The 15,937-nt window shown below is 38.9% G+C and overlaps 1 protein-coding gene across 1 annotated transcript; it reads right to left on the bottom strand.

Moving 5' to 3' along the window:
- Positions 1-6,284: 6,284 nt before the first annotated feature.
- On the bottom strand, positions 6,285-15,333 carry GMNC (geminin coiled-coil domain containing). The gene is made up of 5 exons (XM_082839035.1): positions 15,270-15,333; positions 13,536-13,710; positions 11,736-11,824; positions 10,705-10,821; positions 6,285-8,957 (listed from the first exon to the last, which is right to left on the bottom strand). Exons 1-5 carry the CDS (start codon positions 15,270-15,272, stop codon positions 8,340-8,342), a joined length of 1,002 nt encoding a protein of 333 aa, XP_082695161.1. The 5' UTR covers positions 15,273-15,333; the 3' UTR covers positions 6,285-8,339.
- Positions 15,334-15,937: the final 604 nt, after the last annotated feature.

Below are 15,937 nucleotides of genomic sequence, written 5' to 3'. Positions count from 1 at the left end.
CTATTTACAATAGCCCGGAGATGGAAACAACCTAAGTGCCCATCATCGGATGAATGGATAAAGAAGATGTGGCACATATATACAATGGAATATTACTCAGCCATGAAAAGAAACGAAATTGAGCTATTTGTAATGAGGTGGATAGACCTAGAGTCTGTCATACAGAGTGAAGTAAGTCAGAAAGAAAAAGACAAATACTGTATGCTAACACATATATATGGAATTTAAGAAAAAAAATGTCATGAAGAACTTAGGGGTAAAGCAGGAATAAAGATGCAGACCTCCTAGAGAACGGACTTGAGGTTATGGGGAGGGGGAAGGGTGAGCTGTGACAGGGCGAGAGAGAGTCATGGGCATATACACACTAACAAACGTAGTAAGGTAGATACCTAGTGGGAAGCAGCCGCATGGCACAGGGATATTGGCTCGGTGCTTTGTGACAGCCTGGAGGGGTGGGATAGCGAGGGTGGGAGGGAGGGAGACGCAAGAGGGAAGACATATGGGAACATATGTTTATGTATGACTGATTCACTTTGTTATAAAGCAGAAACTAACACACCATTGTAAAGCAATTATACCCCAATAAAGATGTTAAAAAAAAAATCACCTTGTCTGAGAAGAAAATAACTCAAGTATTTGTTGTCTAAATGTCTAACTCAGTCATATAACTCTTTTCATTTTTAATTGCACATACTTGACAATTCATTGCTTTGGGAGAATGGAAATCTATCACATGTCCAGCATCATGATCTCCATTTATTATCTTCTGTGGGTATCTCTCTGTAGATTTTCTGCAAATTGTTTCAGTTTGGATATTAACAGAAACATAAATGAGAAGAAAAATATCATCCAAAATTTTCCATTCCTAAGACTTCTGTGGTGGTGCCATGGATAAGACCCTGTGCTCCCAATGCAGGGGACCTGGGTTTGATCCTTGGTCAGGGAGCTAGATCCCACACACATGACACAACTAAGAGTTCACATGCCACAACTAAGGAGCCCACGTGCCGCAACTAAGAAGCCAGCGAGCCACAACTAAGGAGCCCTGGATCTGCAGCTAAGACCTGGTGCAACCAAATAAATAAATAAATATTTCTAAAAACACAAAGTTTTCCATTCCTCCACTGTCCCCACCCAAAAAAAATTTGTATTGTTTATCTCACCTCTGCTTCTTATTTTGTTCACGTATACATTTTTATTGTTTCATGTAAAGAAGTTATAATTATGTTTTTGCTTTTGTCATTTTTATTATTTAATATGTATTTCATAACTCATTTCCTTTATATACAAAAATTAAATGTGAAGTTCATAAATGCATATTCATATATAAAAATGCAACATGTTTTCAGGAAAACTTTCACAAAGCTGTAATTTGAAGATGATTAATTAACAGTACCAGAAAAAATATTGATCAGTATTTTGCATAGAAGCAATTTTTGGACACTCTTTCATCAAACGAAAAAAACAGTTTGCAAGTAATTGTAGAAAAAACCAATTGATTGCCATAGTCCCTGGAACATAAAATTGCACTTTGAACATAAGAGAAAAACACAGAGAATTTACTGATTTGAATCAATAGAAATATGTATAAGTGGTTTTAAGACATGGCATTTTATGAAGTATGAAGTTTGCTACTCAAGAATTAAATTGAATATACATTTATTCTGTGTGAAAATTGTGAAAAATAACAGAATCTTAGCTTACACATGGTTCTGAAAAATTAAAAGATTATCTCAGAAATTTATGAGATATATAGGGCAAACATTATCTCCATTTTATAGGTGAATACACGAAGGCTGAGGAACGCTAGATTAATTCCTGGGGTGTTACAGCTGTGAGGGAAGAAGCTCAAGTTTTTGACTAGAGTCCTTTCTTTTTCCATAATATCACTCAAATGTAGGGAAGGGGAATGTGAATCTTTTGTCAGTATTCTGACCTACTGACACAAATAAATGCTAATAATTAGCATAGATATTAAACAATCTTCCTTAAGCCCATTCCAAGGCCGTTGGAAGGAAGACATTTACATTTATCAGAGGGCTATTCAGGACGTTCAGCCCTTTTTCTTCCTTTGTTGCTAACAGAAAAGCTACAAGAAACCTAATCCAACCTTTATCGTTTCAAAAGAAAGCATATTAATTAAAACTATTGTAGAAATTTGGAGTGAGGACAATAGGATGGACTAGGTGGATTACTTATGATCCTTAAAATCAAAAGAAGGAAAGGCTAAGTCTATAGCAATATGGTGCTCTGCTCCCAAAGGAGGCTGGGATTCCTGGGGTACACAGCTCTCCCAGTGGATGGCGCAGGGGGTGCACTGTGCAGATGCCACTTTCAGGCTCCATCCATTTTGACTCCCCTGCGGTTAGGGATGGAAGAAGAATGGAAGGTGGCAAATCTCAGGGGACTAAAATGAAAGGAGGGTGTGATTCGGCCTTTTGCCTGATTATAACTAGGGGTCCTGACTTCTCACTCCACACTCATTAAAGGGCTTCTCGGGCTTCCCTGGTGGCGCAGTGGTTAAGAGTCCGCCTGCCGATGCAGGGGACGCGGGTTCGTGCCCCTGTCCGGGAAGATCCCACATGCCACGGGGCGGCTGGGCCCGTGAGCCATGGCCGCTGAGCCTGCGCGTCCGGAGCCTGTGCTCCGCAACGGGAGAGGCCACAACAGTGAGAGGCCCGCACACCGCAAAAAAAAAAAAAAGGGCTTCTCGTGCTCTCAGCTTCAGAGCAGAGGACCCTGAGAGAACAGTACCTTTGGAACGCTCCTGATTACAGATCTGAGATCTTAGGCCTCATCCCAGAGGGACCATCCATTGAGTATTAGGGACCCTTTAGAAATGAGAAATTACCTTGAAACACCCTTTCAATGCCTTGTTATTTCAGATTATAAGCCTGGAAAAGAGATGAAAGAAAAACATCAGCTGTGCCCCTGAAAAGGTATCATTTAACCCCTGATTTCCAAAGGGAGAGAATAGAATGCTCCCTGTAAGTTAGAAGAAGTGGGCTCAACATTGTAAATATGCTTCGTCAACTGTTTTACTGTCCCTAGAGTTATACTTAAAAGGATTGACAGGAGAGGGAATAATGCTATTACTTCAACAGGCATAAAATCTATTTCCTGTACGAAGGGAAGAAGAAAGAGACTTCATGAGCATTGCTTATAAACTGCTACTTTAGGCTTTAGGCTTTTTAGCAACAGTAGCAAGATTAGAAGAGAGATTTATTTCCCTTTCAGTTTATCTTCCTTTCATTTAAGAAGCATATTAATATTTTTCACTGTGTGTAGTCTACCTTTTCCATCCCACTCTCTTTATCCCAAATTTCTACAATAGTTTTCAATTTATATACTTCCCTTTTCTTGAAATGGTGGAGGATGAAATAGGTCTTTTGTGAATAATTCCTTTAGCGATGATGGGATTAAGAAAGCTTGGACCCCCGAATAGCCTTCTGATGAATGTAAGCAAAGATCTAAGACAACTCCCATACTCCCAGGCCTCTAGCTCTGAGGCTTATAATTATCTGTAACTGACTGCAGACTGTAAATATATTTACTGGTCCCAAACATCATCATTGGGTAATATAGAAGAAAAAGAAGTGGGTCTAAGGTCAGTGCCAGGGTTTACTTTGGGCCTCAGCTACTTGTTACAGTGTGATCTATAAAACACTAAAGCCAGATTTCTCATCTGTAAAATGGGAATCAAGATGTTTCTAATAACCTGTACTTACGACATGCATTTTCAAGGGTTATTTAGAGTGAGTGAGGTTCAGAGGTAGTTGTCTCCAAGAAAAAAAAAATCCCTGTAAGGAAACTAAGTAAAATCCGGATTGTCCATTACTGGTAACCTGTGTAACAGTGGGTTATTGGCCTGATATGCAAGTCTCAAATTATTTCTCTTGATATTAATCTCCCCCTTAGGGATAGATATATGACTTCTATAGTGACCTCAGGGAAAATCTGCTCACAATTTGTATGTACAGACACCCAAATATTTTCATAATCTACCATGGTATGACTGAGACCAATCTGGAACATTTAACTGAGACTTTATTCACTTCAGGGGGGAGGGGCTTACAATGTGAAAGATAAGGAGAATGTTACAAAACCAGACAATATCTTATGGGATATAGCTTGCTGCTCTTTCGGCTCACATTGCTTACCTCATCCTGGTTTCTGCCATACTTTTGTGTGGTGAGACTATCTTAACAGCATTCCAGAATTCATTCCTAATCATCAGTTTTCCTTGAGATCCCAAACCAGCTTCCTGACAGTACTGCTTGAGCACCTAGATCCAGCCATATCTGAAGCACGAACTTTTAAATTATGAACGCTAATTATTCCCTTGCTTTGATTAAGCATGTTTAAGTTATTTTCTCTCATTTATAATAGCTATGTTAGTTTGAGCCCGTATTTCCTCTTTATATCTTCTACAGAGCCTGGCACAGACTATATCTGTTGAATGAGTGCCTTAAGTATTAATCATACCACTATTTGGAAGTTAATATATATATATATATATATATATATATATATATTTTTTTTTTTTTTTTTCTGGTACGCGGGCCTCTCACTGCTGTGGCCTCTCCCGTTGCGGAGCACAGGCTCCGGACGCGCAGGCTCAGCGGCCATGGCTCACGGGCCCAGCCGCTCCGCGGCATGTGGGATCTTCCCGGACCAGGGCACGAACCCGTGTCCCCTGCATCGGCAGGTGGACTCTCAACCACTGCACCACCAGGGAAGCCCAAAAAATACATATATTTTTCTATGACAAAATTTATGGCAGAAATAAATACCAAAAACTTGTTTTTGTCTGTTGTTCATTCACTGAAATATTTTCTAAAATAAGGCCAAAAAAGTAGGATTAAATTTTTTGTCATTCATTTATTTATTAGATATAAATTCATTACAAAATTGACTTTTACATATAATTAGAAATATTTTAAATCATAAACAAATCAAAATCATTTAAAATATTAAGTGTTGTTATGTCTTACATTTATAGAGTATCCAATGTTAAGAATCATAACTGGATGTCTGGTTATGTTCATGTAACAAAAAATGTAGCTAAAAATATGACAAATATGTTAAGAAATATACCATATATTTGTAGCTTGTAAACCAAATAAAATTATTAAAAATTTAAATTTTTATTATTTTGATTTATTAAAATTTTTTTAAATGGTACATTTAATATTGACCTTATGTGAATCTTTTGGTAAACTGAAACAAATGTAAATTGCATATCTTGACTTTACAGGCAAGAGGTAAATTTGTCAAAAAATTATCATAGGTGTATTAACTCTATACTTAGTAGGTCAGTTGTTGATTTGTCACACTTTAAAAAAATGTTTGTGTTTTCCTGAAATAGATCAAACAGTAATTCTTTTCATTGATTCACATAGCTTCTTTTCTTCAAAATTTTCAAAATTATAGTTTAGCATCACTGCAGTATTAAACAATCCCATTCATTAAATGTCACCTGCATAAGTAAGGTTTTCCAATTGCCCTTATTTTCCAGATACTAGTGAGATACAAATATGATCTATTTTCAGATGATTAGAGGACATTGGAAATGTGATCAAATTTTAAAAACTGATACTGGATTCTAATTTTTATGGGAGGTTAGGTAAGAGAATGCTGTACACACAAAGCACTTGACCTTTTAGGCCAGTTAACATCTGAAAGCCTCATTAATGTACCCCGGATAAAGGAAAGAACCATTGAACCCTAAATGCTGAAAATATTAGTCTGGCCACATATACCATACAAAAGAGGTGCATATCAAAAGATTATGGTTAAAACCTAGGAGAAGAAAATCCATTATTCGAAAATGTTATGCACAATATAAAAATATTCATTGCAGTCACAAAAGTGCTATTTAATTTTTATTTCTCACTTTATATTAGTAAAATATTAACTCTGGTTTACTGGATGGGCATGGTAAGACCATAAAGTTAGAACATATACTCAGGTGAGAGAAATTTCTAATTTTTCAAACATCAGTAAAATAAGTTTCTATACATAATTCCAGTGAATATCAAATGCCTATAGATATGATTGTAAGAACAAGTGGTCATTTTCTCCCACATAAGCCAGAGCGAGTTATCATTTACCACAAATGTGCTGTAATTTCTTTAAACTGGGCTGAGACCAAGTTTCACTTAAAAGCTATTACATTTTATGTGGCTTTGTTGTATGTACCAAATGTGCTAAGCCTGGGTGCTTCCTCATAGTACCTAACACATGATGAAGCACATAAAAAATGCAAAATAATTTGTTGACTAATCAATTTTGTTTTACAACTTGATCATTTAGACTTTCAAAATATTTATGTTGCTTTCTTGATTCCTACTATTAAAGCACAGTCAGTTCTAATTCTTATATTTGTAATTAAAAAGAGATAAATTTCACCATACAGGGGAACAGATATTAGAATGTAAAAGGCACTTTTTTGTTTTGGTTTTTGTTTTTAGAAAATAGAATGTGTTCTATTTCTTCCCAAGTCATGAAAATAATTAATATATTTGATTTCCCTTCATGGATTATAAAGAAAACTGGGTGGTAGCAAAACTTTATAAATAGATCATTTGTTCACATCACCAAAATAAAGCAAAAACCAAACAGCAATAAAACAAAAGACATGTCTTAGTCACAAAGAATTCCAAATAGAATACTCATGCTCTCAGGCATTGATTGTACGGATGACTTACTGAAGGGTGGAATAAAGAAAAATGGGAAAGGCGTACAACATGGTGGGTCTTATCATCAACTGAAGTTTGGTTCCCCAAAAATCATAGGTGCACATCTTTGATACCTAACTTATTCTGGGAAGGATAGGGAGCCTGGGGAATTGGAAAGAAGGAGAACTAACATGAACATGAAGAATGCATGTTTTTTAATATAGAAAGAGAGATCTTTGATGTCAATATTTCCATTAAATCTATGCACACTTATTTAGAAAATAATGTCTCTATTTTTTAGATGCATGTTCTCACACAGACTGAATTAACCCAAAAATGGGTTCATACCAGAAAAAAGAATACTGTGATCAATGATTTCTAGTGTTAACTACAAATGGCTCACATTTAAAAAAAAATTGTGTACAAAAAAGTTCACCCAACATATCTGCAATGCCAATCAAAAGCAGAGAACAGTGCCCTGGGATGGCAGTGTTGGAGTAAAGCTGATGGGACCCAGGCTCAATTTATAGAATATCAGTGATTATCTACTTTGACTTCTGTATTCTACAGTTGGGAAAACTGAATTTTCATACCAAGGAAGTAGCTTTCTCAAGGTCACAGCAGATGAGTGGGTCTAAGTCTCATGAGGGTGGCCACAGCATCTAACTTGTTCACATTTTATCATCACCACATAGCACAATGCCTGCTACACAGTTGGTGTTCTACAAATATTTTGGGTGTGTTGATGAATGAACAAATGAACACATGAATGACTGAATGGATAAGTAAGACAGTGTCAGAGCTAGGCTAGACTATACTTTCAGGAATAGAAGTGTATCAGCATCTAATTAGTTTAGGATAGTGACTTATTCCGTTACCACGAATTCCTCAGAAATCTTCTTGTTTGAGTGATGTTGGTTGCAGACACAATGCCAGGTGCCCATAGAAGCTGATACACCATGCAGGCATTTTGAAGTAATTTTCATTCTCTTTTATCTTTTAATTTATCAGTGTTGTTGCTTATCAGTAGACTTCCAGGTGTTGAAGAGATTTTTTTGTCAGCTCCATCATGGGACACTCAAGTTAATGAACTGCACTACACATAACATTACTAACATTATGTCTTCAGGAATGGCAATGGGCAAAGATTCTTGTTTCTACCCCACCCCCAGTTATTTGAACACCCAATAACAGCTATGTGGAGCAATTATAATGCTCATTTCAAAGGCAGTTTTTAGAAATGAAGAGGAACAGGAGAGAAATAAAAGTGGAAAGGTGAAGGCTGTGAATATTTAAACTGTCTGATGAAAGAAGAAAAGCTTTTAGACTTGTTATAATTGGAATGGCACATGTAGGTCTCAAAGGAATATTCAGGCAATTGGAAAATACCTTTTCAAGTATAGGGCCAAGGAAGGAAGTCAACAGCAGGTGTGGTTGTGTAAACAAGTCAAATTTAGGTGAAAGAAGAGCAGGCATGTTTCATTATAGATTCCTGGAAGCCATTCCCTGCAGATTTAAGTAGGTAATTGAGAGTGACATTTAAAGTGGCAGGAGACAGTCTGGGCAATAGCTTGCATTTTCCACATAGTCAGGTTCAAGTGCAAGACAGGTCTTGTAAACAGAGTTCATGGCAGTCCTTTGTGATAGAGGAGGGGATCACTAAGACTGCTTAGGGACCCAGGTAAACTTCCAGCCTCCCTCTTCATCTCGACGAACGAAGGCCTGTCCCTGGTGGAAGGAGTGAGTTTTCACATTACAGTGAGGGCTCAGGGATGTGGAAAAGGCCATCTCTGTCTTATTGGGTGACACATCAGAAGTATAGTAAGGAAGAGTTTGTAGTCCTCCTGGGGGATTTGAAAGTTGAGAAAGGAAGTGAAAATCTTCCTTGTGGCTGGCAGTGCTGCGTGAGGGGGTTGTTCTGTCACCTCCATAGTCAATTGGCAGATCTTCCCCGGAGGCACCGGGATAATCAACTGCATCATTCAGAAACTGGGGAAATGTGCTTGTGGTCCGTCTGGGATGAGATGACAGGGCACTGTAGTTAGCTGATGAGGTGTCATCAATGGTGTTGAGGTCTTTCAACCCCAGTGTTTGAAGAACCCAGGGATCCACAGGGGGCCCAGGTTGTTCACAGTTAGCAAATTCACTAGAGAGGTTTCTTTTGGCATTTTTATGATGGGGAATCTCAGGAGGAAAATATCTTTGCTCTTTGGGTTTCCTCTTCCCCTTTCTGAATTTTCCACGTGCTTTGGAGAACCCATCTGATGACAGCAATTTCTGGGGAAGTAATATTTGAAAATACACAGTCAGATAATCAACATCATTTTCTTTAAGACTGTCAAATATTTACTGGTCACCTTAATTCCTTAGAAAACTTGATTAAATTTATATTTTCACATGCAAAAGCAAAACTGATTGGATTAACTTCTGCTTTTAAATCAAAATCTGTGATGACAAGTTACCACCTAGAAATTCCAATTCATATAATTTTACTAGTCATTTAAAAGTTGAAATGATGGGCTTCCCTGGTGGCGCAGTGGTTGAGAGTCCGCCTGCCAATGCAGGGGACACGGGTTCGTGCCCCGGTCCGGGAAGATCCCACATGCCGCATAGCGGCTGGGCCCGTGAGCCATGGCCGCTGAGCCTGCGCGTCCGTAGCCTGTGCTCTGCAACGGGAGAGGCCACAGCAGTGAGAGGCCCGCGTACCGCAAAAAAATAAAAAAATTAAAAATACAGCATTTAAAAAAAAAAAAGTTGAAATGATGTAAATGATGTCTTTAAAACTTCAGTTCCGGGAAGTAATGATTATTATTATTATTATGGCAATGATAGCAACTATCATGTATTGAACACGGGTTATATGCATGATCTCATTTTATGTAGATACTATTAAACCCTCCTTTAATGAGGAAACTGAGGCACAGGCACATTAGTGACTTGCTAAGGATCACGCAGCCTAGATTTAAGCCTAAGGCACCTGAATCTAGACAGAACCACTGATTACAATTCTACATAACACTCTTCCTCTAATTTTCCTAACTTTCACAGCACTCCCATGTGGTATGTATTATATTATTCTAAATCTTGCAAAAGTGAGAACAAGAGAGAAAAATTGCTTAATTAATATCACTTACTAATTTAATAACTGTGCTTTTTCACAGAATGGTGGCTGGAGACAGGACCCCAGGCTAATAACTGTGAGCTGTGCTCCCTTTTTTTAACAAAACTAACTGAATTCTAAAGGAACTAAATATAGTGGTTTTTCTTCTCTGAGCTGCTCTATCTGGGTAAGAGTTGTAAGAAATATGATCGATTTAGATAAATAATGTAGCTTGTCTAGAAGTAAGGTAAAGATTGATGATAAAACAATAATGGTAACAGAATGGCAGATAGGTAACAAAAAATACAAAACCCCAAAAAGGAAGAATAACAAAAAGGGACTATGGGCAAACTATCCTTGAGTTAGAAACAGTTCATTTTAAAAGGGTAAGAATGAAATGTTCATGAACAGATAATGTACTCGGCTATGTCTAATTACCAGTCAAGAGATGTGGGTTCCAGCCATTTTTATAACATTTTAGACATGGAAAGATTCTTAAAAGATTCTTAGCCCATACACTACAAAGAAGTAAATGAGGCCCCAAGTGGGAGAGTGACTGACCTAAAGTTAAACAGTTAAAAGAAACGCATGTCTCTCGGATCTAATTCCCGCTCCAGCGTCCCATCCAACTCTATCTTTTGATTAGCCTCTGTTGTCTCAGCAATCCCCTTGACTGGTTTTTGATTCTTAAGCAGCTCCTTTTGTAATATATGCTAAAATCTGCAATCTAGATACTTCAGGGAACTGATATATAAACATTGTTGTGAAAGTGCTATATTTCCTTCAGAAAAATTTGCCCGTCCTATTGACGCATTTCAAGGCACATTGCTTAATACGCTTCTTACACTGAATCAAGGAGTTTTACCCAAATGGTCTTCTTTCTCAAATCACTGCTCTGTCCTTATAAAGGGGGTCATCACATACCTTGGCTTTTTCCTCAAGACATTTAACTAAAGCAGAATTCAGGTATTGTCTGAGATGATTATTCTCTTCATGTAACCTAGCAAGTTCTTCTTCCTTCTGCACCAGAGTATCTTGGAGCTGCAAAAAGCAGACAATGGTGAAGGCTGCTCCACTATATTGACTTTGTAACCTTATAATAATGCCACTGATCCTTAACCTACTTAAACTTGATTATTATTCTGTTTGTTTCATGAACTCAATCTCAGGGAGCCCTCGTCCTCAAAGGCCTAAGTTCAATCTACACCCACTTACCACTTGATTGTTCAGTTTGTGCTCTGAATTTTTTCATTGCAAAGTGTTTGAAGAGATTAGATGACTTTTAAAATGGTAACCACAAGGGGATCGGGAAGGTATGTAGGAAAATGAGCTGCGTGCAACTGTTTAAATATAGAAAACAGTGCTTAGAAAGGTTTTGCTGAACTTCTTCCTTGCATGTTAAAAAAAGAAGAAAGAAAAAAAGATGTGGGTCGGCTTCCCTCAGTCTCAGGTCAGTTTGTACGTCCACTAGATTAAATTACTCTCTCATAAATAACAACAAACAAAATAGGGAAAATGAAGCAATCTTTGCAAGAACTTTTACAATCATCGTCCCTTGTCCAAGTGATGAGCTGTTTATGGTTTAAAAATACTATCACACTCATTCTATCATTTGATCTTTCCACCAGCCCTCCGAGGTAGGCAGCACAAATATCTCCATTTCATAGGTAAGAGAAAGGAGGATTTGAGAGGTCATACAGCTAAAATGTGTAAGGTCAGGGCTTGATTGAAGGTCTTCCTAGAGGGTTTTGGTTGTTGTTGGTTTTGTTGTTATTATTTTCTGTCATGGTGATCACCTAACTTTGACTTCTCTGTGGACAAATATCCATTTTGGTTCTAAACTGACAGTCAATGAATTGAACAAGGGAAAAGAAGCCATGTGACATTAAGGTATGATGTTGAGAATGAACTGCATGGAACATGGCCGGTCTCATGTTCTGATTATCTACACATACCTGCTTGTTTCTGTAGAGCTGAGAGGAAAGCTGAGCCTCTTCCCATGAACACGAATTAAGAACAGGGCAATTCGAGTCACTGGATGATTCTATGTGAAAACACCAAATGGGTAACTGAGAAAACACACATGCAGTTTTTGTTTTTGTGTAATCAAGAACTCACTGGAGGATTTTGGAAAGGTAATAGGTTCAATTACCTTTCTAAAATTAGCCATTGCCTCCACATGGGAAAATAACATTTAAAGTTTTCAGAAGGGGTAAGCATGCTATGAAAGACAAATATTTATTGACTATATGCCAAGGTGGCTACAGAGGTGAATTTTTCGGAGTCAAGAGGTCAACTTCCTTCCTAATATATATATTCCTGCTGGCTAAATTTATAAAGACTGTCCTATCTGCCTTATTAATTCATGCAAATGCTTATTGGTCCCACCCTCCAGTAGGCCTACATTTCAATTCCACTATGTTTTCCAAGTTTTTATCTTATTTTCTAAGCTGTAGTGCTTAATAATATAGTGTTTGGCTCCAGAATCAAATCCTATTTTTGATGCTACCATTTTTCCCCAGATGAAAAATTTCTGCCTATCTGCCTATCAATTAAGCCTGAGAGAGAGTATTTATTCAGAATTCTATGGAATAGCACTTTCTACTTCAAAATAATTTGAACTTGCTTCTCTGAAGAACTCATTGAAAATCTCAAAACTGTACCCAAACTCATGTATTTCAAATGCCATCATCTATAAAGTGTTTTATGATTTTTCAAAGAGATTTTGTTGTTCTTTTCATATTTGACAGCAAATTATGCCTACCAATAAGACCTATGCCTGGGCATGCTAATTTGGTTTACTTTTAGTTTCTTTTCCTCATCTAGTACAGTTCTGACTCTTGCTCTCCTCTACTTCAACTAAACTATCACTGAAATATTTCTGATTAAAGTGGAATGATGGGCAAGGAGACAGGAATAAAATTTTATACACTCTTTGGTTTCACATTCTTGGGCATGCTGTTTTCTCTGTTTCTTGCAGTAGAAAGCTAAAATTGAATAACTTCCTTCCTTACATATAAGTGTGTTTCAATATTTGGGGGCTTTTTGTTTGTGTCTTTTCTCAAATTCAACAAATTCCTGTGGTAGAACCAACAGTCCAGATATTGAATTCTGAAATGCCTTAGAGTTCTTCCAGAAACTTGAGTGTTAATCAGAAATTCCTTCAATAGTTATAACCACTGTTTACTAAGCCCCAGGGCAAAATTAATGTGCAATTTTCCATCAAAGTTATACTTCCCTCCAAAGTTGAAGTCTTCTTTAGGCAAAAAGGAATCATTTTCTTTCCACTTATAAGACACTATTCATAGAATTTCCTTTATGAAATAAAAGATTAAGTTAGTACTTCTCCTTGCTTCTCTCTCATACCCAGGGAAATTTTCCTGAATACCAAAAAAAAAAAAAAAAAAAAAAAAAGCTCTAACTGGTATTTTAATTCCAAAAGCATCACAATAGTATTGTTTATATAACATTGACCCAGACCCATACTTTCTCAGTGACTCTGAAATCTCCAAGAACTGTAAAGTATAGGGAGAAATACATATTGTACAGTGAGCAACGGGAAGAAGCCCATTTTCACTATTTGGCAAGTACACGAAAAGCAAGTTATTAGGTTGCAAAATACAGGAGTCTTTGGGCTTTCTTAAACTTTACATATCATCCCTTCTTCTACAGAGTTCCAGCCCATAATGCCTTGCAACTATGAGTACAGGAAAAAGGCTTCAGATCTACCAGGAAAGCAGAAGAGCAGAACTTACCCTGTGCCTGTGGTGCTTGTTGGGGCTCTCTGTTGTCCAGGAGACCAGCAGCCCAGAAAGAGACCCAAGTCTCCGTGGAAACGTCAACACTAGATTCTGATGTCGTACCGGAATACGGGCAATTATAGCTCTGGCCTCCTACAAAGTACTGGTCTTGGCAAGGCAGAACGGTGTTCTGTAAAATTCAGTATGTGGGAGGTCCCAAGAGATGGGGTGATGAGAATTTGGAGGGAGAAAAGAGTGGGAGAAAGAAACAGAAAATATGTGCAGTGAATAAAAAGCAGTAAAGGTGTTAAATATAGATCCCAGATTGATTCTGAGTGGTCCAAATATAATTACTAAAAAGGAATCAGCTCCTTGGTTTACCCAGTACTTTCCTTAGGTCCTCTCAGCAAAGAACAGGCTAGTATTAGATGGACCAAACTTGTAAATATCTAGGAGTAGTCTCTGTTGCCAGGTCTGAGGCATCTAACAGGCTACCCAAGATCTAAGTAAAAGGAATTCTACTTAATGAGTGAAACATGTAAGAGCTACTTGACTCTTTTTAGCAAATATCTTAATTATATTTCTAACAACCTTAAATGACAAAGAACTTAGAATGCTAAGGCTGAAATGGACAGAACACGTCACATAATCTAACCTCCTTATTTTCGTTTTTAGTTTCTGAATTATAAACTTGCTCCATTCCTCCCTTCCTCCTACCTCTCTTCCTCTGGTTTTAAATGCTACTGGATACTACTGAAACAGGTTAGTTAGCAGAGACAGGAAGCTCTAATTAGGTCTCTCCACCACTACATCTCAATGCCTTTCCAAAGTTATCTTGCCACTACTAACTGCCTGGCATGTATTCTCTACTGTGTTCTGAGCCAGTGAACACCCTCCTGCCCCAGCTTCCTCAAACCTCAAACACACAGTCTTTCCAAACGTCCAGTTAGGGGCAGGTATGCAGACTCCCTGGGTTAATTTGTACAACCGCCCATTCCTAATTATTTGTCAATGTTTAATCAGGTAAAAGCCATTCATTTCAGCAGAGCCCAGCTTTGGACAAACTCTTTGACCACGACAAGTCTTTTGTTGACTTGTGAACTTTCTCAGGCATAACATAAACAGAGAGGAAACAAATAAAAAGAGGAAAAAAGAAAGTTAAGTCAATTAAGTCACACTTTGTTAACATTCCCAATAAGTTAAGTTTTGAAAAAGTCCAGTCTTGAAGCAAGTCCAGCGTGGGCAGTGCAGACCAAAGAAATTCCGCCAAAAGTTTATCAAGTGCTATTTTCTTTTATTCTGAAAGCATGTTTGTAGGCTCTTCCCCTGAGGTTATTATTGGAATCAAAGCTGAGCTATTATGCAATTGACATCTGAGAAGGAAACAAACCCCAAATACCCCTAGCCTCAAGTTCAAGTGTTTGCAAATATGTGCATAATCTAGAGAAAGAGGCGGAATGAAAAGCGAGTACAGGTGTAAAGGGAAAGTTGGGAGAAAGTACAGAGAGTAGAAATAACAGAGAGGATGAAAGGATGAGAGAGAGACAGAGAAACAGAGACAGAGAGAAAGCCAGGAGGAGACAGGGGAGAAGAAAAGAGAGATGGAGCAGGAAGGAAGACCTGTTTTAATTGGCAGGTAGCAGAGAAATCTTGTTTCCAAGGTGGAAGAAATTCTAAAGGCAAAGCTTAGTAGACCTCAGAGACCCCCGGTTTCGCCAGCAGACTAGCTAACGCTGGCTCCTCACTTACCATCTTGCCCTGGAAGAAGGCGCTGCAGAAACTGAGCCCACTGTTAATTTTTCGGAAAGCCGGTGGGAGCTTTAAATGGGACTGAGGGGAGGAGCTAGGAGAGGCGAGTTCTAATCTAAGGGAGCTCCGGGTGACGCCCGGGGCTCCCGGCAAGCGCCGCCCTCTGATTTGGTGCGAGGTTTAACAAGCTGGTGACGTGGGTCAGGAGACATCTGGCCAAAGCCAAAGTCACTGCCACTATCGGCGACCGCCTCCCGAGACCTGGGACCCAGCGGGCCGGGGTTTCGGGCAGGACCACGGCGCTCCGCCTCCGGGTGCGCAGCGCGGCTTCAAAACCCGCGCCGGTGCCGGCTCGCCGCGCGTCCCCCGGGCCCCGGCGTCAGGACCCGCCGTGACCGCGCCGCCCGGACGGGTAGGGCGATCCCGGCTCCTGCCCGCGCGAGGCACGCAGCTGCCGGGCAAGGCGGGGCGCACAGGTTGGCCCGGGAGCCAGGGTGTAGGGTCAGGAAAAACGCAAACCAGCATCTCGGGGTTCAGAGCGGCGCTTGGGGAACCCTTCCAACCCCAAGGTTAATACTGCTCATGGGTATTCTCTGGTCACTTGATAAATAGCTTGCTCTATGACGTTGCGATTGATTGGCATTTTCCTTCTATATAATGTCTCATTT

Source organism: Leucopleurus acutus (genome assembly GCF_964270905.1).
Source record: "Leucopleurus acutus genome assembly, chromosome: 5".
In the NCBI taxonomy this organism is placed as follows: Eukaryota; Metazoa; Chordata; class Mammalia; order Artiodactyla; family Delphinidae; genus Leucopleurus; species Leucopleurus acutus.
This window is presented reverse-complemented; position numbering and strand designations above follow the sequence as displayed.